At 42.7% G+C, this 23530-nt stretch overlaps 3 protein-coding genes across 3 annotated transcripts in view; 1 reads left to right on the top strand and 2 right to left on the bottom strand.

Annotated features, from left to right (window-relative positions):
* Positions 1-2174, bottom strand: part of ccdc57 (coiled-coil domain containing 57) — a 34590-nt gene extending 32416 nt beyond the window's left edge. The window contains exon 1 of the mRNA XM_023418985.2: positions 1918-2174. Within this exon, the coding sequence (XP_023274753.1) occupies positions 1918-1920 (3 nt within the window). The 5' untranslated portion in view covers positions 1921-2174. The remainder of the gene's footprint in view (positions 1-1917) is intronic.
* Positions 2175-2861: 687 nt separating this feature from the next.
* slc16a3b (solute carrier family 16 member 3b) lies at positions 2862-14929 on the top strand. The gene is made up of 6 exons (XM_023418940.2): positions 2862-2941; positions 9632-9887; positions 9969-10112; positions 10743-11362; positions 11681-11861; positions 13460-14929. Exons 2-6 carry the CDS (start codon positions 9665-9667, stop codon positions 13762-13764), a joined length of 1473 nt encoding a protein of 490 aa, XP_023274708.1. The 5' UTR covers positions 2862-2941; positions 9632-9664; the 3' UTR covers positions 13765-14929.
* A 1524-nt stretch (positions 14930-16453) lies between these two features.
* Positions 16454-23530, bottom strand: part of csnk1db (casein kinase 1, delta b) — a 15597-nt gene continuing 8520 nt past the window's right edge. The window contains exons 7-9 of the mRNA XM_023418941.2: positions 21510-21678; positions 21043-21182; positions 16454-18143 (exon numbers count right to left, since the gene is read on the bottom strand). Of these exons, the coding sequence (XP_023274709.1) occupies positions 18093-18143; positions 21043-21182; positions 21510-21678 (360 nt within the window). The 3' untranslated portion in view covers positions 16454-18092. The remainder of the gene's footprint in view (positions 18144-21042; positions 21183-21509; positions 21679-23530) is intronic.

The following is a 23530-nucleotide window of genomic DNA, read 5'->3' as shown; positions in this document are numbered from 1 at the left end:
TAGCAATGTTTGCATTATGGACCGACCACACCCCAAGAAAATTATATTTTTCTGTCTGTTGTTGAAGGTACAAGTCTGTGAACATAAACATTTATGAAGTTAACAGTGACTCCAAAGGTGTTTTTCAGCAAGAATCATCCAGTCAGTTAGCATGAAATTCTGTCATATGCACTGCTAACAGCACTTCTTCAGAGAGCCTCAGTGAAACCAGAACATCTGGATTCTGTTCCAGAGTAACAAAACCTCCCCCAAAATCGATCATCATTTGTAGCTATGCTAGTAGTTCAAAACACAGTGTTTTCTCTACAGTAGGTCTTGTAGATTGCTTCATACTTTTTGATAAGGATGGTAGTTTTTTGAAAATTGATCTGAATAGTGTTGTTTATTCAATATTTAAGCTTTTAGCAGCCATTAAAGAAAACACAATTTTCCACAATGCCCTAGACATTTGTGAACTAAATATCAAGTCAAGGTGTCACAGCTCAGACATGTCAGCAGGACAGACATGTCTTAAAAAAACAGAGACTGCAACTGGAAAGTTGAAAAAATGACTTCGGAAGAGAGTGTTTTATGGATATGGATGCCACACTTGTAGTTTTCTTCATGGGAGCTGTAGATTTTTCTGTTCTCACAAAGTACTTGCTGCTAAACTTTTCAAGGTTTCAATTTTCTGTAGCAGCTGCTGTGTTGGATGTTGATTTGTCTCAGAATATGAAAAGTAAACCCCAGGAAGATGCTCCAGAGACAGAGAAAAGAAATGCTAAATGAGAGATTGCATTGAGTGACAGAAGCTAATGGAACAGAGGCTAACACAGATGTGATGCTGTGGCTTTGGCTCTCTAATGTTGAGACAGGAAATCACAAATGGCTGTAGATTGGATGATTCATGCTGAAAAGCACTTTGGGAGTCGTAATTAACCACAGTCAACTTTTAACGTTGTTAATCTTATGAAGTAATAATTGACCCAGCCTCATGGTGATCCAGGCCACAGAAGTGCTTCAAGTGAGAGTCATACAACGCTGTCTATGGGAAGAATGAACAGGACTTTTACTTGTAGATCCAAGGAGACCCAAAACAGCTCCTTCTACTTGACAACTCTATAAAGACAAAGGCCTTGAAACGTCCCTCAATACACCCATGACCAGTCAGCTAATCTGTGGAGTTTACTTGTAACTGTCAACTGTATAGTGTCAGTGAATGGGCTTTGGTTCTGTTCAATCAGAAATGAGAACTGTTCTGCTTTCTTTTCTGTTTTGTTTTGGTGTTGGTGTGTTTTATTGTCTAAAATGTTTTGTTGTACATAAAATGTTTTGCTGTTGTGTTTTGTAAAATGTTGTGGTTTTTATTTTCTTATGTTCTCTGAAATGCTGCTGTTTTCTGTTTTGTCGCTTCATTTTTGAAAAAAATGCTGTTTCGTTAGTTATGCTATGAAAATATAGACATGTTAAAAAAAGAAAATAAACAAAGAATTGAAGAACCCATACACACTTAGACAGACCCTTCAGCTACTTTACACCTGAGTTGTTGTATTGAAATACTGCAGCCTTTCAACAACTAGCTGTATCTGTATGTTTGGTTATTAATAATCCCTATATGTAAACAAGAGTCTCCCAAATCCCATCTGATAACTTGACATTTAAATCATGTATCTCTGAGATAACATGTATCTAAAGCAGGGATGAAGGCAGCAGCAGCAAATTGTGATAAAACATAAACATCTAGAGTGACGTAGTGACGTAGAATATGACATTATTATTATGAAATATAAATAAAACTGTATTAACTGCTGGCGAGTAGAGAAATGTCTGACTATATAGTTAATTAATAGGTTTTCAAGACAATATGAAAGATACGTTCAAAACACACACGCGCGCACACACACAAACATAACATACGCACACACAGAGTTAGCCTACCATGACACGGTAGCTTTAGCTTGTGTAGCAGAGTCCACAGGTAAACTTAGCATCGTTTGAGCCTTTTAAATCTTCATCCTTCACAGTCAACACGACGTGTAGCGATCAAACAAATCACTGGTTAACAGTTAACTAATAATATCATTACATAAACACTTAACACACACATAAACACTCAATAAACACGCGCTAAAGTCGACGTTAACTAAACTAGCTAACTAAAACTTGTCTCCTTCTACTTTGATGCCAATGTGTTTCCAAGGAAACCGTACGTCTGTCAAGTGTCCCCCTGCTACGTTGACGGGAAGGGACAAAGGTTCCTGGTCCGACTGCACTAAAAAAAAATTTTTTAATGGTTTTTAATTCAGCACTTTCTACTTGGTTCTATTTTTTCTATGGTCACAATTAAATATAATATGGTGGGTGGTTCACATAGAGAGCCGGTAAACAAAATATTGTTTGAGTTGGCCAGTACACCACTGGTTGTCATAAATCATCTGGCATATCCTGATGTTAATGTTACATTACTTGTATTTATGTTACTATCATTACTCTTCACTCTACTGAGCATGTGTTTGTATTTTATGCATATTTGAATATTTCCAATAAACGTTGGGAAGAAAAAAATAAAAATGAAAATAAAATCACGGATTTCTCCAAAAGATATTGAAGTTACATCAGAAGTTACATCAGCTAACCAAGACCAGTAACACATACCGTTAACCTAATAAAGTAATTACGTTAGTGTATCAGGCGTCTCATATTGCTTATTTTGTTTCTTCTGAGATTGTGTAAGTAAGTATTTAACCTGCTTCAGGAGTTTTGCTACCAAACGCAGGTGGTGAAATGCAGACGCGGTAGACAGTGGCAGAGGTAGGGTGTGTGCGCTTGTGAGGGCGGAGTTCTGAAGAACCACAACCGGAGTTTCCTCTGTGCGCGCCGCCGTATAATAAGACGGTTACGGAAACGCGCTCACACGGTCCATTCAGAAGCGCTTCTGAGAAGAGCGACAGCATCTCAACAGGTACAGTGTGATTAGTTTTTATTTTATTATAATCATTATTATTTTAACCAGTGGTATTGGAATATATTTCTTTATATCTATTTCCTTATTTCTTATGATTTAGCCTGTTTTGCGTCAGAGTAACAGGTAGACACGGCAGGCGACCAAGAGTAAAGCTGTAGAGGGATGTAAATTAACATTATGACAGTGTTAGAGAAGCTCAGCGCCCCGGATGTTATTTTGATGTTGCCAATAAGAGGACTTTTTCAGATCGGGCATCTAGTGTGCGGGGATGCACATTAGACCTACGCCTCGGTCCTCACGTAGGCCACCGGGGTTTTGTCCGCACGCACCGTTGATCCACATCTGCCGGATTTAGCAGCAAAGGAGCGAGAGGCTTCTTTATCCAGAGAGGACGGGATGCGAGTAAAACAGGCAGCGAACTCACCGACTTGCGCTCAGCTGGAGCTTAGAAAATAGAAACATTCTGTAGAATAAAAAGACATGAAGTGATATAAGTGGATTGTTAAACGATAAAAAAATAGTCCGTTGTCATCCATCTAACCATCTCACAGGACGACGAACACGACATTTCAGTCGTTTCCTGATTCTCTGTGTGATGCAATGAAGCTCCTGAAAGTTTGCTGTAGTAGATATGACGCAGAAGTAGCGTCGGGACTGCCTACGTGCGCTCGGGTGCATCCCTAAAAGGCGGATGATGATGTCACGACCGTGAAAGTCATCGTTTCCCCGAAGTTACTAAACCTAGAAAATTCAAGTTTATTCATCAAGTCAAACAAAGTCTGCCGGTATTACAGCTCTGTGATGCTGTTTGATCAGTGGCTGATTCTCCTGATGTGGATCTGAGGATGTGCTGTGAAAAATGTGGAGTCAGATAGTTAGATCTTTGAAACACACACAACTAATCTTAGTCTCAATAGGATACTGTTCATGTATCACTGATACTGTTTCTGTATGGAACTATAGACACGTACAGCAACATGACATCCTGATCTGAACTGTGTATTTAGGACTCACAGTCACACTCAGAATCAGACTAGGAATTTCTTCTGGTGCAGGTCTCAGAACAGCAAAAAGTATAAGTATTAGTATAAATAAACACTTAACTATAACGTGACCCCTTTCACATTGTTTCCAGCTTGTCATGATTCATTATTATTGTGAAAATATTGATTATAGCTGCTTTAAGCCTTTTTATTCCTCAGTGCCAGCCAAGGCTGTTCTCATGAGCACAATATCTCGGGAACACTTTGAGGGAATTCTTTCAAATATGGAACAATAGTTCACTTGAACTCAAGGATGAATTGGTTAGAATTTGATGGTCAAAGGTCAAGGTCACTGCGACCTCAGGAAACACTTTTTTTGGCCTTAACTCAAGACCTTATATGCTAATTATGACAACATTTCACACAAATGTCTATTAGGATAAAATAATGAAGTGATGACATTTTATATCCAGAAGGTCAAAGGTCAACTTCACTGTGACATCATAATGTTCTGAAAAGAAATATTAAGTTCTTTAAAAGTATTCAGAAAAAATTATTAATACGTAGAAAGACATCGATGTAAACTGCAATCTGATTGGTCGTTGGAGGCAAACAACTATGAGGTGGTAATTCCAGTTCTTAAAGCAGTTATAATCAATATTCTGTATCAAATGACGAGGTGAACGGTGTCACTCATAGTGATAAACCAGGTGAGAATTATCAGCTGAATATGCAGCTCCTCCACCTGAGTTTCAGCTCATTGTTTATTCGTCGGTTTTGGTTCACACTCACAGCATCCTCTTTGTTCTCACAGCACCACACAGCACCAACCAGCACACACACACAGTTACACACCATCCAAAACAGCTGGTCCGTCAGAATGAGTCAACCTGCGTCAGCCAAACCTTCATGACCCTTCTGTAAACCAGGGTTGAACACGAGTCAGCCGCTGAACTGACGTTGCTACCATGAACAGAATTTAATTAACTGATCTCAACCTTAACCCACCCACTGACAGAGAGAGACAGAGAGCACATGCAAGGGCGTAAACTGAAACTGAACTGCATGTAATTCAGTGTAATTCTCCGATTAATCAGTGAAAACTTTCAAACTACATTGAAGACCGGAGTCAGAATTGGTCTAACGTGGGCTGAATGTGTATTGCGTTGACCTGTATCATATGTGGGTCTGATGTCTGAAGGTTTTATTATTAGAGACTAATTGCTGAACCAGATATCTCCCTCAGGAGTTGGTTGAGACCAAAAACAGAGGTAAAAGAGGGAATACTGAACTTACTTTCACCAGGTTGACACAAGCTGCTGCTGCTGCTGCTGCTGGAGATGTAAGTGATATGTAAATAGGAAACTTTTTACTTGCAAGTTTGGCAAATTGGCTTAAAAAGGATGAAATGTCAATGTTGTGGTCACAGCTTTTTTGCTTTTTTCCACTGATCTCCGAGCAGAAAAAACGGTTAGTGCAGGAGTGGAGGGCGTGTACATGTTCAGCCTTCAGGGGCTGGTTCTGGCTTTCTCTTGTTGTTTCAGAGAAATTTGGATTTTTATAAAGTATTACACCCCCCCCACTTTGAGCTCAGCTCCCGATAGTAGAATCACCGGTCTCTCTCTTACTCATACACAATGAAGGACAACATCCAAGTGCCTTTCATCTGCATATCAGTGGTGAGAAATGATCCCTGTGTGGTGGCCTGTGTGTGTGCTGTGTGGTATGTAAGGGTCTTATTTTAGTATGGGTGGTGATACTTGGGCCTGCTGCAGAATGTTACATAGGTCAGACTGAGGTCATGGAAGGCGCGGATGATGTGGGCGTGTCTATGGGAGGGGGAATCGAGGGGGAGGTGCCACACTGACGTCCCTGAGTGTCTGTGTACATGCACTTGCTGTATGTTTGTATAGCGGCTCCTGCAGTTCGGCTGTGTATGCCAGTCAACAGTTAGCAGCCTGAAAGCTGATGAGGGCTCTTACGCTTGTCACCCGTGATTCCTACTGGCTGTTATGGTGGCTGCACAGTGGGGTGCAGTGGGTGTGAACGTCTCATGTGTTGATACCCCCTCAGCGAAGCCTCTCATTGAGTAAGAGGTAAAAAGAAGGTGCCTATGTGTCTGATGCCGCTGCAGAGGGAACTGCAAGACAAAGGGGTTTAAAAATCCCCTTTTCAAAACAATCAAATTCAATCAGAATCCGTTAAACATACTTTCATTTAAATTGTATTTGCACACATGACACAGAATTGTTATCTCTAGAAGCCATTTGATATCCATCATTTATGAGGACATTGTTACATAGTACAGAGGTAACAGAATAAAGGGCTTGTGTGCAAACCTCCAGGTGGAGCAGCTTGAACTAAAGGTGACCTTTTTTTACTGGAACCAGAATCAGGCAATGGCAGCAAAGCAATACTGACAGTGTAGTAGAAGGAAAGTGGCTGGTACCGTGTCTCCTGTATGTTGGGCTAATTGAGTGATGAAATGACAGGTGCAGGGGCCGTATAACAGAATCGTCCTAACTTGCAGATCTTAACTGTTTGGTAACCATGGTAATCAGGGTTAGGACCTGGTTCCTCTACTAACTGAAGACAGGGAAAGTGTAATACATGAGCTTCCTTAATTCCAAACATCTTAGAGGTCCATATAGTATAAAGGTAGATGTCCATGTGTAGTTTGATTATAAAGCAGCTCTAGGTTCTATATTAATACTGTGAAAGTATCAAAGCCTCAGTCCACAGAGAAATGCACACAGCCTGTATTCAGAAACTGAGCCTTAAAACCAGCCGTCAGGACTTCTGGAACTTTGTGATGTCACAACAAAGCTGTCACCATGCTCAGCCGCACCCCAAGCCCCACCCACCTGGACTCACCATCCAACTTTGCAGGATTTAGTTTCTCTGAGTGTTTACATGAAATCTGCTATTATTGGATCACTTAAAAAACAGTCAGCCAATCACCTTTAAATAAACTCTCCTAACTTTAGTCTAAGGATAACTAATCTTGTCCTAGCCCTTAACTTCAAACTTAAGATAGGATGTTTCTGTCATATGGATCAGACTGGATTTCACTTGCTATGTGGAAGAGGACACATACAACACATTTGTGTTGCAAATTGTGTTCTCTGATGTTCATCATCTGAGACAGAGCGGTTAGAAATGACCTGTCATCCTTTCTTGTTTCACACAGTGAAATCAGGCAGCAGGAGAACGAGGGAGGTCATTTAGCTTTAGAGATTAATCACAGTAAATGTTTGTTAAAATGCTGTATAATTAACAACTTTGTGGGCTGCTGCTGCTGCTGTCAAGCTTGCTAATGCTTGCTCCTGCAGTTTACAAACCCCACCCATGCCATTTCCTGCCCCCTGTGCTTTTTGCAGAACCATAATGGCAAACTTTATCAGGTGATATCTGGTCTATCTGCAGTTTGAGGCTGAAGGAGATAGGCAGCCAGGACAGATGTCAGCATGACACAGAGGTGATGGTCGGGGACTTGGTCCTGAACAGATTTGAGCTGCTCTTCCACAGCAGTCGTGTGCTGTCTCTGCATGTATCACATAAGGAGCACATCTGTCAGAGTTTGGCCCATGAAAGACAGTACATGTCTGAAGATGACACCTGCTCACCGAGGTGACACTTAACTGCTGCTGTTGAATCAGTCGAGAGTTATATATTAAAGATCATTTGATTATTCGGGGACAATTATTGTGTAACTGTCCTTTTAAAGACAATAACAAGTCTTGGTCTCAGCCTTAAATGGTTGATCAAACCTTCCCGAATTTGTCAATGCCATGATGACATATCCTGTTATTGACAGACTACTGTCACAGATTAATGCATTTTGTACAGGAGGCATTGCTAAAGCCTGTTCTCTGAAATTATTGAGCAACAACATGCAGGAAGTTTGAAGTTAGATGAGTAAGATAAAATAAAAGGAGGCGTGTCTAAATTTGAAGAAATCCAACAGAATAGTCCACTTCCAGATAATGGCTTATTCCGAGTGAGCAATCATATTTGCTTGTCGTGAATCAGTTTATGTCTTATGCATAAAAGGAGAAAAACATCATTAACAATGTCATCCATATTGTCATTAAGTCCCATGCGTGGCCAGCCTTGGGCCGCAAACGGGACTATGACAGAACCGGCACCACAGGTCATAAATGAGCCGAGCTGATGACATCATCTGAGACTTTATGGTCACTACACATGAATATAGATCGACCTGGTGGCCTTAGAGCTGTCAGTCATCGTCTGTCAGACAGAGAGGAAGTGATGCCCCCTACAGGCTTCACTGTGGATCTTGCTGAGTGGATGATGATGAATGATCTTGTTTGAAGACAGGTTGTGTAGACAGTGTAAAGGCACCAGTGCGGCCGCTGGCTTTGCCCCTGAATATGTATTGTAGAGTTATTGATGACATTGTTCTTCTCTTCAGGAACAGCCAGAATGATTTTAAGGTTTTTAAGTTTTATAATTATCTTAATAACACTAAAAAGAATATTAAATAAATCATCTACTGAATGCTAGATAATTGACTATAGATTACAAGCTACACTATTTATAAAACCTACTGATCCTAATTTTCTGTTGAACTATGGATCCTTTCACCCCCACCACTCCAGAAATAATATCCCATATGGCTGATTTTAAAGGTTGGGCGGGATGTGCCGCATGGACTCTGGATCTTCATACACAGTCTCAACATATGACAAAAAGGTTTTTTAGACACATCATATAATGATAATAAGACCGCGATCTCCACCGCTCAGATTAAAACAGCTTCCACTGAACGTCACCACGTTTCAGCAAATCGGGGATGATTATTGTATCCGACTGGGATCTCCTCAGAAGCAACCCCTCCCCGAAAGGAAAACTTCCTCCCACCTTCGGATATACATGGGCCCCCATCATGAAGGACAGACTCACCACACAGTCATTTTCCAGTTAGAGAGGATGGCCACTGGCTCCAGAGACCTGCTGGCACTTTCAAATGTATGTACACCACATGTAATCCATACAAACCATACAACAGAGGTAATTTGAAGATTTAAAGAAGAGAGAGATACATCAAATGCTTTTGCATGTGAATGCTCTTGAGGCACAGAGTGGCAGAACACAAACAGAGCACTGCGCATTCACCTGGAGTTTACTACGTCATAACCGTGAGCAAAGAGTTTCCTCGTAGTTATTGTAAAGAAAACCCGCCTTTTTGGAGTCAGAGTCCAGACCTTAGTCCAGCAGAGATGCTATGGACGGACACTGAAGAGAGACACTGACGCCAGACTTACTGAGAATGTGTCTGAGCTGTGCAGCGCCGTAGGAAGAATGATGGCGACAGACTGGGAGAGGTAGAAGTATCTGTGAAAGAGCAGAGGATTAAAGCTCTGTGAGGGTTCACAGCACAGATACAAGGCTGTGTGAAATAAGAGGATGTGTCTGCATGTGCGGAATGTGTGTGTGTGTGTGTGTGTGTGTTTGTGTCTTCTGGCTGAGGAGGACTTTTCATCTGTCCTGACAAGCTGTCAAGACTAAATATCCTGCAGCAGATCCCATGGTTCAGATTTACACTACACTGTAGTCAACACACACACACACACACACACACACACACACACACCACAACACACAAAAACACAAACATTTTCAGGATGAAAAACAGATTAAAGGACACATCTGTATTTTTTTTACCACTGCATTTTCTTAGCCACCGACCTCGACACCGCAGTCAGAGAGCATCATGGGAGGAGCAGTGGTGGATGACGCGCCTCCGGGGGTGAAGGCGCCGGATGGAGGCTGGGGTTGGGCCGTGCTGGTCGGCTGCTTCGTCATCACCGGCTTCTCCTACGCCTTCCCCAAGGCCGTCAGCGTCTTCTTCAAGGAGCTGATCCGAGAGTTCGGCGTGGGCTACAGCGACACGGCCTGGATCTCCTCCATCCTGCTGGCCATGCTGTACGGCACAGGTACATGAGGACGACATGTATGTCTGGCAGTGATTACTGTAAACTACACGTGTACACTGTGTACTCATTGTGTTTTCCCAGGTCCTCTGTGCAGCGTGCTGGTGAACAGGTTCGGCTGTCGGCCGGTGATGATGGTTGGGGGGCTCTTTGCGTCACTGGGAATGATTCTGGCCTCTTTTGCCACCAGCATCATTCACATCTACCTCTGCGCTGGAGTTATTACAGGTTGAGTCACAATATACATGTAATAATAATAATAATAATAATAATAATAATAACAATCTTTAGTTGTAGAGAACTTTTTAAAATCTACAGCAATAAAATATAATCAATAAAATCAACAGATTTCAAAGAGAAGAAAAACAGATAAGTTTCAGGTTACATCCCTGTTTATTCAGAGTGAAGTCTTGACTAATGGCTAGAAAGTGATTTGTGACATCACACTGACCTTGGCCTTTGACCTTTAGCCACCAAAGTCTAGAGAGAGTCCAAGGGGAGCTTTAAAAGTCTTCAATAAAATCTTAGAATCTATTCTAAAACGCACTGGGAGCCAGTGTGGAGAGGTTAAAACAGGGGTGATGTGGTCACGTCTCTTGGTTCTGGTTAAAAAGCCTGGCAGCAGAGTTCTGTACAGTCTGGAGACGAGCCAAAGATTTGTGGTTGAGACAAGTAAACAGATTGTTGCAGTGGAAAATAGTCTCTTTGTCTTTAAAAGTTAAAACAGATTGTATTTTAGAAATATGTCTAGGATGATAAAATCATGATTGTATACAACACATCTGTATAAATATATATAAAGCAATGCACAATAAGTTTTTTAGCGTGTGTTGCTCAGTGAGTCTTCTCTCTCCTCAGGTCTGGGTCTGGCGTTGAACTTCCAGCCGTCCCTGATCATGCTCAACCGCTACTTCAGCGAGAAGCGTCCTCTCGCCAATGGCCTGGCGGCCGCCGGCAGCCCCGTGGCGCTGTGCTGTCTCTCCCCGCTGGGACAGATCCTCCAGTACCACTATGGCTGGAGGGGGGGGTTCCTCATACTGGGAGGCATGCTGCTCAACTGCTGCGCCTGTGGTGCCCTCATGAGGCCCCTGCTGCCCCCGAAGAAGCCCCTGGAGCTGGAGGAGAGCGGCCGCGCGGTGGCGGAGGAGGAGAAGAAGAAGAAGAAGCCGCAGCCGAAGAAGAAGCTGTTGGACTTCAGCGTGTTCAGGGACAGAGGTTTTGTCATCTATACCGTTGCAGCGTCTATCATGGTGCTGGGCCTGTTCGTGCCCCCGGTGTTTGTGGTCAGCTATGCTAAACACCTCCAGTATGAGGACACTAAGTCGGCGCTGCTGCTCACCATCTTGGGGTTTGTTGACATGTTCGCTCGGCCTCTGTCGGGACTCGTAGCGGGCACGAAGTGGGTACGACCCAGAGCCGTCTACCTGTTCAGCTTCGCCATGATCTTCAACGGCTGCACCGACCTCATAGGATCGCAGGTAATGATGAGGAGAACGGAGAGGAACATGTCTGTGGGCCACAAAACACCAAACCCTGTATAGAGGATTTGCAACTGCATCACAAATTTACTAGAAAAACCATGAATGTTGCCATCATACAGGTCCAGGAACTAAGACCTGCCTGGAGACAACAGGATTATCATGTACTTCAGTAGATCAGGTCATTAACATGAGTGATTACTGTAGATTGGACTGATATTATCACTGTACGTATGATCAACAAGGCCTGTTTCATCAGCAGTGTCTCTCTCTCTCTATAAACCTGATGTCGTATTCATCTTGTCCGTGTCCTTGCAGGCGACCGATTACGTGGGTCTGGTGGTCTTCTGCATCTTCTTCGGCATGTCGTACGGCATGGTGGGGGCGCTGCAGTTCGAGGTCCTCATGGCTATCGTGGGGACGGAGAAGTTCTCCAGCGCCATCGGCCTGGTGCTGCTTATGGAGGCCATCGCTGTGCTGGTGGGACCCCCGGGAGCAGGTAGGAGCACGGAGGGAACGAACGTGAATGTGAATGCGGATTGAATGAAGATCTTTTTTTGGCCGTTTTGCGTCTACATAGTGATACAGATGAGATGAGAGGAAACAGCGGACAGAGAGATGCAACATGGCTGCAGTTGAACTTGGGTTGTTGCGGTTCATGGTCACAGTCTGAAACCCCTCAGCCACGGGGATGCACAACATCATACACTTAATACGGCTGTGCCAGTATAAATAAATGCTTTAACAACAGTGTTTGTGCTGCAAATCACATTTACATGCTTATGTCAGGTCATTCAGGTAATTAACAACAAGTTAACACAATAATTCTAACCGGTCGAAATGAGACTGTTGTGTTACATCATGATGGACTAAAGCAAAAAAACTAAAACAACCCTACATTTGTAATAAAGGAAGCCTTGTTAGTATACAGCAGCAGCGGTATCCTACAGATGGAGATCTTGATGTATAGCCACTAAAACCACTTTTAAACTACAGCTAATGAAGAGACCACAACTGCAGCTTTGTAAAAGTGTGGGTACAATTGACCAAAGAAAAACTGATTCACTAATGTCACTCATGCGGTTACTTCCCAGTGTTCTCCTTGCATTACTAGAGTGCTTTAAATAATAACACTGCAGTCAAACGAGTTTATCTGATCTATGTTGTTGATAAAAGGGATTTAAGCCTTCTAGGAAGGACACCTGCCTAATCATGAACCACTTTATCATCATGTTAAGCTGAGCTGACCGACAGTTGAAGGTTAGGCAAGGAGAAGTTTACTAGGAATTTAGAGAACCTAATTCTTTAAAGTTTTTTATTCCAAATATAATGAGAAATAAAAGAATTCAGAGACTTAAAAATGCTGGGGTTAAATAGCACGGGAGATTATGAAATAAATAATTTAATATGGTTGGTTTTTTATAATGTTGTTTCTCCCCAAGAAGGAAGTAGCAAAGGAAGTTCTCTTCCTCAGGTCGTTTTTAAGTTTGAGTTTAGTTCAAAGAGAATAAATAGTCTCAAATAAGTTATTTAGATCAGGAGTGACAAAAATATCAAAGTATCTTCGACCCCTCTCTCACACCTGAAGTGTAGGTTGTACTGGCCTTTCCCAGGGGGGCATTAAAGGGCAAGACAACAGATTTCCCTAAATTAATTTGATAGCCAGATTAAGCTCTAAACTAGGTTATAAAATTTAGAACTACTGGAATTCATTTTTCAGGATTTCTAACGTACAACAGAACATCATGTGCGAGTAGTCGAATAGAGGAATAATGTGATTTTCTTCACCCTCTGTGACCCCATCTATGTCGGGATTAGTCCCGATGACCTCACCCGAGGGCTCCGTGAATAATGTATACAGTAATGGTGACAAAAGGGCCCTCTGTCTGCAACCTGTAAGCACAGGAAAACCCTCAGACATCAGGCCGTTAGTGTTGACTTTTCTCTATTGGATCTGAGTAAAGAGTTTTAATCTTGTTACTAAGACCAGAGCCCAGACCAAAGACTCCACTCTGAGTCTTTTCAGCATCCAAAGAAATGATAAATGCTTTATGAGTCCAGCAACAATCATACTAATGTTCTTGTTTCTTCCACCAGGTCGCCTCTTGGATGCCACCCACAGTTACATGTACGTCTTCCTGTTGGCGGGCTGCGAGGTCACGCTGTCAGCCATCGTTTTGGCCTTGGGCAACTTCTTTTGCATTACTAAGAAACAGGAGGATCAGGAGGCGAAGATGGAGATGGCTGTGACGGCTTCAGAGAAGGAGGGGCTGAACCGAGCGGTGGAGGCCGAGGATGATGAAGAGGAGCCGAGGGAAAGAGAGAATGGAAAAATGAAAGCGGGAGAGGAGGCGATGACGGTGAAGGAGACGGGGGAGGGAGGAGATGAGACGCAGTTATAAAGGATGAGAACTAGAGACGACAAAAGACAAACTGTGCACCAAGAGCACAAGAATAAAACGCACTGATGATGATGATGATGATGATGATGATGATGATGATGATGATGATGATGATGATGATGGCTAACAGGTGGTGTAAGGAGCCACAGAGACAGCGAGGGGGAACAAAGCAGGGTAAGAGAGCTGATGTTGCCCTGTAGATCAAAATCACAGGTCCACATCATGGGCACAAGACAGAGAGGGGTCATTGTTAAGAACTGGTTTCACCTGAACCGGTTCACCAGATGCTTTACACAGCTGTTACCTTATACTGTTTATGCTGCAAATACAGCCCTTTATTAAGACAACTGCTCTGTGCTGAGTCTGCTCAGACACGCACTGTATTTTAGAACAAAGTAATGGGTTTCCAGTTTTGTTCACATTTCTCAGCAATGTTTTTCTCATTCAAGGTTTAATAATTTTAAAGAACCTGACCAAAAAAAAAAAAAAAAAAGTCCACTTAACGCATCTTTCTGGAGCTTTCAGTCATATCTCACAGCCTTCATCAGCACATGGAGCTTTTTTCAAATCTATGTGGTGTGGATCTCCTTTCCCTCCACATACGACCACTTGTTACCACATGTCTCAAGTTCCACGCTTTGGTCTGGTGATGACAACCTCTATTCACTAATGAAGACTGTGAGATGCAGCTGAAAGCTCTGGAAGTGCTCTAGTAAGTGAGCTGTGTTGAGATTATATGGTCAGACTGTTGCTCTCCGGCTAAAGAACGCACCTTTCACACTCAACTCTCAAACACTGTATTTCCTTGTTTGTTGCACTTGTGTTTTATTTATTGAGAGTATTTATCAGATTTTTTATCACATTCAAAATCTGGTTGTAAAAATGAAGAATTTAATATTTTGGGCCACTTGATGACGGCAGCTGAATGGCAAACTGTAGCTGTTCACTCATGGATGAAATTGAAAAAGGTTTTTGTCGTGTCTTCCATTATTCGTGTGTTCTGCTTCCAGATGTCATCCAGTTGTTGCCAGATGAATTTGTGATACTTGAACAAACTTGGATTGTGAGTCTCAGTGTGATACGTCAGTGTTGTTCACCTGGTTGATGATTGTATGTTCTATGTTGTGTGTACTGTTCTGTAAAGATCGGCTTTACTGATACTGAACACTGGTGCCTCCTGTATTATGTTGTGATATGAAACCAGAGGACTGCGCTGTGAAGCAGGTTCAACACACTCAGGATAACCTTTCCTTCTCTGGCTTAACTGAACCTGACATCCGACGTCCTGATAACCTGTACTATGAAGCTGGTTATCAACCTGTCCGGTTACCAGCGGGTTCATATGAAAGAGGAAGAGTTTTCAGTTATAAGCAACATCACCAGAGCCATGAATATAATACTTCATATTAGAAGAAACACTGATACCTGCAGGTAAAATTCAGTTATAGCGACGTCCAAAAGTGACATTCAACCAGGTGAAATGTAAACAATATGATCACATGACTAGAATAAAGCAGGAACACTAGAAATCATTTCCAATTGTTAAAGCCAGATTAAGGATACAGTATTTTTTCTCTTCAGTCTGATAATGAACACACTGTTCTGAACACACTGTTCATGTGAAGCAGATAAAACAGCTAAAGCTAATGTCAGACTGTTTCTGCTGCAGAGAGGAAGAGAAAGAAAAGAGGAGAGAAAGAAAAGAGGAGAGAAAGAAAAGAGGAGAGAAGTAGTTGATGTCTGATGAGTCAGACTGACTGAAATGTTCATTTATAATGATGGGAGTGTTAAGTGTGGGTCATTGTTGGTTCAGTGTTTCTTTCTTGTTGTGTTATTCTGAGCTGCAGTGATGAAGAGGAGAGTAAAAGCTTCATCACTGTCAGGAATCCTGCCGGATTAAAGAATCTGTGTTCAGGTCAAATTAAGCTCTAACAGTCATTATTAGTTATTTAGTGATAAACTCTCCTGTTTGTTAGAAGCTGTTTTAAAACCAGAGTGACACATGGAAAGACTCTACTGCTTGTTACTGTTTATCACTTTATTATAAACTCTTTTGTCCGTCAGGATCCTGTAGGAATGATGACTCCGTTTTCCCAGGTATCTGATTTTTCAGTAGTTTGGCTGTCGACAGGTTGTGATCTGATCCTTGAAAGTTAACCTGCTCCAGAGTAGGTTAGGAGTTCAGCGTCAGTTACCATAGTGATTTAGTCCGGTAACAAGCTAATTGTTGTAGGACTGAAAACCCAGACTTAAACCTGAAGTTACCTTGATAACTTCAAATCCCACTTAAGAGTAGAGGCCTCAGACGCTGTGATACGCATGCTCCTGTGTATCTGTATCTGGATATAGTGTTCAACACACCAACACTAAGAAGCACCCACAACTTGCTTGGGTGAAGAAATGTAACACACACACACACACACACACCTGCACTGACCCAGCTTTGTTTCTGAGCCGTTTTCACAAAGATATTTTCAGTGGAGAAAGAACTCAGATAATTAGCTTAACTGCACTTTCTGACTGGACTGAATTCCTCCGATGATCAGAGTCCCACCTGCTGTGTAATTGCATATGTGCAAAGGTCTTCTATATTTGTTGCAGCCTTAAAAGTTCTCCTGTAACACCCCCTGTTGGTCTCTGAGACAAACTGATTCATTCACAGCAACTATAAAGTCATGACACCACACCGTACAAGTAATTCATTTATTTACAGTGTAAGTACACAAACAAATATAAATGAGAAAAGTAAATCTTGCTGATCTGGTCGCTTACATAATTCAACAGGTGTATAGTGGCTGACCGAAGGGATCGAGGATCAGAAATCAAAAACTACAGACTGAGCAGCAGCGAGGATGAATTACGACGGGCCGATCTGACAGATGTGACAGAGGGTGTTCGTCACAGCCGAGGAGCGTCACACGAGTCGAGCCGAATATAAAAACCCCCCAGGACGCCGCTGCTGCTGCTGCTGGAGAAGCCTGTGGGAGGATGAAGGTCAGCTCTCCTCTCCACGTTCTCCATGGAGAATAATTTCAGTAATTGTTTGTTTAAGGGGATTCACAATGCCCATGGAAATGCCGCAGTTTGCAACACTGGTGCAGGATCACTGAGCCTCTCACAGCCAGAGCAGTGGCTGTGTTCAGAGCCGTCCTCACAGGTCAGTGAAAACAAAGACATGAGAAATCATTTACACGCCAGTATTACAAGTACTTCACAGCTTCAAAATAATACAAATAAGAAAAATGAGAATGTTTATCTGTACACAGTGAGTGGAGATCTAGTGTAATACGTCAGATGACGCCCTCGCCCCCTACAGTTATGTATAGAGCACTAGAAAAGGGAGCAGGGCTTTACTGGACAGTACACCAGAGCCTGGGAGGTGAACAGACAACATCTTGCCAACTAATGGGTGAATACACAACCTCCTGCAACCAATATACCAAAGCATATTTTTGGTATGTTCATGGGATCAACTAGCACTCAAGCCTCCACATCTGACTCTGAAGGCTTTACCTCTAAACATGCAAAGAAGTAGTTTCTTTTTATTTAATACAAATGGCTATAGAGTTACTGAAGAGAGCCGTCAGTGGTGGGAATTATTAAAAACGGGGGAAAGTGGTTGGTAGGAGGGAGAGAATGAAAACTGCAAATACCAATGAAAAGCATCACACGCCGAAAACTACCCATACATATATAAAATGAAGAGCTGCTGGTTCAGCTTGATACACCGTACTGCAAAAAAGAGAGAAGAGCTGTTTCTGATCAGGTATGAACTAGCAATCATTGACAATGGAAATGTAGGGTTTCAAAAAAAAAAAAAAGAAGAAGAAGAAGAAGAAGAAGAAGAAGAAGAAGAATTACTCTCCCACAGAAGGAGGAGAAGCCAGTGGCGCTAACTGTTGTATCATCAGTCTGTGTCCTAGAAAAGACGCGGGGTTACCATGTTTTCCCTGGACAAACCACTGCCCATTCAGAATCTGGTGGTAGAGGTGGAGGTGGGGGCAGTGCAGAGGATTGTGCAAATGTCTCCTGAAAAAGTGGACAGACCAGTCCTGAGGTCCAACATGCTTTAATGTTTTCCAAGGTCAGACCAACACACAGAAAGGGGAGGAGAATGGGGGAGACGGAGGGGGGCTTGGGAGATTCTGAAGGAGGCAACGGTACTGAGAGCTGTCAGTCAAAGCAGTTTGTGCTGAGTCAGAAGCTGGCTTCCAATGGTAACTGTAGTAGAAGTAATTAATAGTGGTGGTGGTGGTGGTAGTATTAGTATGTCAGATTGCTTCTGAGTGAACAGGGCTTGGTCTGCCAGGTTGCATTGTGGGGGGGGCTCATCGAGGAGCTAGAAGATGGAGACCAGCAGGCAGCGCACCGGACACCATCTGGAGGAAACACAGGACAGGAAGCAGGGAGGTCAAAAAAAAGCAACAACCCCATACCTCATCTACATCACTGGGTGCATTGAGCTTCACATGCATGCTTCCCTGCACTGTCACTGTCACTGCTTCTGCATAAACATGTACAGACATAGAGCCCTTTTATTTGTCTACAGGCATTTACAAGCCACCAAAAACACATTATTCATGTTCACCCCATAAGCTACATTATCAAAAAACTACATTATTTCTAAACTGTGGAAACACCTGCATGGTTGTAACTAGAGATGGCTGATTGGTCCTGTCCCAATATTTGACTTTGGATAGATTCATACAACTTGATATACAAAGTACTTTAACAATGCTACGAAGGGAACAAGCTGTCAGAAGGCTTTCAGCATCAGGCAGGAAATAAGCAAGGATGTGTAAGATTATAAAACTGAATAAAGGAAGTCAAAGAGTACAATGATTAGTGGCGGAGCTGTGAAGCAGCTGCAGGCACATGATAAACATGGCGTAGCGATTTAGCCAGTGATGCATACTGCAGAACAGCAAAGATGGCGGTTCAGAAACTGCTGTGGTTTCCACAGTTCCACTGATGTTTGATGAAGCCAATCCCAAGTACATTAACATTACCACTGTTCAAGTCAGCTAGTCTGAACAATAACAAAGCTGTAAGCAAAACTTCGAGATAATCTGCAAACAATACTGACATGTCACAGGCTGACGGAAACACTGGCAGCTGTTATTATTCCTCTATTCAGTTACTGGCTGTGAAGAAATCCTATGCAGAGTGACTGGAAGTGAATGAGTTCATGAGTTCGATTCTTAGGTTCAGCTGAAGCCACCATTAGCTCTTTTCCACAACAGAATCTTAGTAACCCAGAATCTGTAAGAACCAAAAAAGTCCAGGTTCTACATTCTGCCTTGTTTGTGCAGTGTGAGGAAGTACGTTATGTTAATAGTAACAGTGAGGTAATGTTGGTTTCAAATTCATGCAACATTTCAACATTAGTGCATTTCCTGCATAACTGATTGTTGCGTTTGCCATTTTGCTAACCAGCAGTTAACAGCATTTGTTCCCACATACCTGGACCATGAATTTAGTAGCACGTCCAGGGCAGTGAAATTCAGGCTCCACAACTCACTCCCAAGTACAGCAGAAACCAAAATGTGACATTGGCTACACCTTAAGTTATGGGTTGTTAAGTTCCTGTGGTGTAAAACACCTATATGAAGCTTCAGTGTTCTGGGTTTTACTTATCAGCTGGGTATCTTTGTCCTAGTAGTCGTGAGTCAGCTTATTGCCAGTGTTTTGTTCCAGCAACAAACCTACAGTAAATGCAGCTAGCAGAATGTAAACCTCTGCAGCACAGCAAAGAAAACACAATCTGTGCAAACACACTGAATCTTTGAGAGAATCCTGTTATCAAAAGACATAGAACATGGACTGATTAGACTGATCTTAGACTGACTTTATTGCCCCCCTCCTAAAAGCCCTCCCTGTCTGAACTGATGACATGCTCTCAGCCACAGCCATAAGAAAGCTCAATGCTGACTTGCAAACGAGTAACTTCATATCATGCAAGTGTTTAGTGTGGAAGACCAGAGGCAGGAGTCTGAGGGTGAAGTAACACGGGAACTGCATCAAGCAAGGTTGGAGGTGTGGGTGTAGGTAAGGGTGGGTGAAATTCCTTTGGGTGCTACAGCTGACGGCCCGCCATCTGATCGATGTGGCCTCAGGCATCAAACCAACACTGCAAGCAACAAGCCACAGGCGCAGAGCTGATTAAAGGGGCACCATGTCACCCTGAGTAGGCAATGAGGGAGTTACATTCTTAGGCTCTGATGCACTGCAATGCATTATCCACTCCAGTTCTCAAGAGGACTGCACTCTCATGCTCAGATAGTATCAGTAGTATAAGTCAGTATCTGATTGTTCAGTGAGACTTAGACTTGATATAATTAACAGCTAAGTAGATTTACTATCTACTAGCTGTGATGGTTCCGTGTTATGACACCAATAACTGGCCAATCAAGCTAAGTCTCATTCACAAACTGGATGTGAAGCTCACTGGAGACTGACTCACATCTGCTGTAGTGTTCATCCCCGATTCCAGGTAAAACTACCTCTAAATGCTGCCAATCTAATGTCGTGCCCACCACATGTTTTCTTCTTGTGTCCCTTCTCTTTTAGGAGAATTTGATGAAGCAGAAACTAGGCTGGAAGCAAAACACCCTGGAACCGGGACTGAACACGAGCCCACTGTAGAACTGGAGTTCGGATCCATGCATCCCTGGTGCTTTAGGGACGGGACTCACCCAGTGTTGCCGCCGTCACACAAGGACGTGGCGAGCGTCTACTTGGCGTGATGCTCGTAGGGAATGCTATTCTGAGGTTCGGGGAAGGGAGAGAGAAGGCCCAATATGTCAAGTCAGAACCCACATGCTGCACCAACCACACAACTGGAGAAATCTGGCTGAACAGCAGCACTGCTCTCTAACAGGAGACATGAGGCTGATGTGCTGTAACAGCTGAATTACAGAGACTTTCTTCTTTCTGCTCTGGATCTGGGTCCTGTGTGAAGCACTACACATCAGTCTGTAAATCATGTTGACAAAAACTTCAGGAGAATCACTCTAATCAGACTAATGACTAATGATCTTACGAAGCAGTAGGATGCAGACTTCCACGAAGTTTAATGAACTTTAAAATGTAATTCCACCTCTAATGGTTACTATAAAGCCTCCTGTGTATTTAGGGGAGAGCTTGTACTGAAAGCCTAGTCTGGGGTGAAGTGGAATTATCTATAGTATAGTACAGCTTCTTCTTTCTACCCATGCTAGTGGGTTTGGTGACACAGTCAGATGAAAGTAGATGTTTTATCTCAGAGGTGTCTTGTACCTGTGAGGTGGACATGCGGGAGGTGTCCTGCCGTCCCGTTAGGTCTGAGGATGACACGTTGACGGGAGCGCCGCGGTGCAGTCGCATGCTGACCTTTCGTTCACGCTCCATACCAGACACTTGTCGAGGAGACGTGTTTGCTGGAGATCAGAGACACAGGATTGATATGATGATAAAATTCATTAATACTTCTGTATTTTCATCAGGTTCTACAGAAAAATGTCTGGCTACTCATTTTGACTCATGTGTCTGAGTTTGTGTAAAGACAACAAAACATTTATTTTGCATCAACTATATTTAAATACGGTACAAAATGATAACTGAAATCAGGAAACTTCGTGGTGTCATCATCAATGACTGAACACCTAGCGTAACTTGTGTCCACAATTTTACTCAAAACCCTTTGCACTAAACAAATGGTTTTACAGCATCTGTATCAGTATCGCCTACTGAGGGAGTGAACTGACCTGTGTGTGAGGTGGGTGTTAGCGGGGTAGGTGGGGCACCATCCTGGGTTCCTCTTGGTCTTCCTGATACGGCAGGTATTCCTCTGGCCCCTGGGTTCCTGCCGTGCCTCAGCCTGTCCTCCCGGTCACGGCGCTCTCTCTCTGCTTCCTCTGCTGCACGGTTGGCTCCCTGTCAACAACAAGACCAAGCAATCAACAAAAACACGACTGATAGCAAAAGACTAAGAGTCTCGAGCCATGCTTGAGCTCTGTTAGGCTGTATTTGGAACAGCAGTGCTTTGAGCTAAATGCTAATGTCAACATGTTACCATACAATGAGAAAACTAACTTGCTGATGTTAAAGAGGTGTAATGTTTGTTGTTGTAAAATTTGACCTTATGATGGTGCTAGAAAAAATGTCAGAGGATCACAGAAGTTGTTACGATTAATCCTAAGGAAGAAATGTCACATCATGATCATTAATCGATCATAAATCGTCAAGTCAGTAGGATACGATTAGGGATGCCGCAATCACTTTTTTTTTTTTTAAGAGTATTAACCAAAGGTGATTGGTGACTAGAAGCATTAATTCCTATCTACCGATCACGTATTTTTGCTGGCGATCAATAGGTGCATCCCTAAATACGATGCCTGGGCATCTCCAATATCTGTATCAAAATTTGTGCCAATCTGGTGGATGTTGAGATTTTATACAGGAGAAGTGAAAATTTTGACATGCTGGTGGATCCACAAGTAAAGCCAGGGTTCACCAAGATAAGTAGGATTCATCTACCGGTCAACATAAATATTTATACCAAGATTCAAATAGTTAAGATATTTTAGTGTGGGTTTAAGCAGTGGAACAACTGACTGACATCCCCAGAGCCTTGTTGCTAGCATAGCTAAAAAAGAAATATGAGACTTATAATTAAGTTCATGACCACGATTAATAAGGAGGCTTATTCATTTATACCTGGTATCAGTCTGACATGACAGTCATTATATTATTATATGGAAGCATGATGTTTACTCAACAGCAAAGGTTCTTCCACCACAACAAAAATTAAAGCTTGCAGGAAAATGAAGATGACATGAATACAATATGAAAATGATCAGATGCCAAAATAAAGCCAAATCATTTTAATCTAAAAATATCAGCTATGCCTTTTGCTACTGTGGCTGACATTTCAACTGCATACAGTTCAGACATTATGATAAGTACTCACAAACTTAAGCATGTTCCAGTCAAACACATAGTCATAAGAGAAGCCCTGTCTGTGAAACAGGTTCCTGAAGAGCTGTCGTAGGTACGAATAGTCCGGCTTGTCATCGAAGCGCAGGGAGCGACAGAAATTCAGGTAGGTCGCAAACTCAGCTGTGACAGAGAGGGAAGATACATTTCTCAGCAGATGGATATTGACCAATATGGGTCATAATGAAATCATTTTAGAATAGTTTTACATAAAACCTAAAAGAAGTGAAACTCACAGGGATAGCCCTTGCAAAGCACCTCAATGGGGGTGGACATTTTCTTCTCACTGATGCGTTCATACTTCTGTCTCTTGGTAGCGGCCTTGAGGCCTTGCCAAGGCAGCGAGCCCAGATTAAAGTACATGAGAACATAGCCCAAGGACTCCAGGTCATCACGCCTTGACTGCTCTGTAGAGGGAGACAACAGACAAGGAGAAGGTTGAAGAGAGGTGGAACAATTGGTCACAGAAAAAATTCCATCTTCAAATTCAGTGTCTAACAACGTGTTCAAGTCAAACAGGTCTACTGTACCAATCCCGAGATGTGTGTTGATGGAGGCGTAGCGTGCAGTGCCAGTCAGGTTCTTGTTCTCGCGGTAGGGGATGTGCTGGTGTGTGCGAGCATCACGATACTTTTTTGCCAGGCCAAAGTCAATGATGTAGACTAGGTTGCCCTTTTTGCCGAGTCCCATCAGGAAGTTATCAGGCTTCACATCTCTGTGGATGAAGTTCTTGGAGTGAATGTACTCAATGCGACTGATCTGTGGATGAGAAGAACAAAAAGACAAACTA

This window comes from Seriola lalandi, unplaced genomic scaffold (assembly GCF_002814215.2).
Source record: "Seriola lalandi dorsalis isolate HSWRI2012SDOR001 ecotype SW California unplaced genomic scaffold, Sedor1 jcf7180002054585, whole genome shotgun sequence".
In the NCBI taxonomy this organism is placed as follows: domain Eukaryota; kingdom Metazoa; phylum Chordata; class Actinopteri; order Carangiformes; family Carangidae; genus Seriola; species Seriola lalandi.
This window is presented reverse-complemented; position numbering and strand designations above follow the sequence as displayed.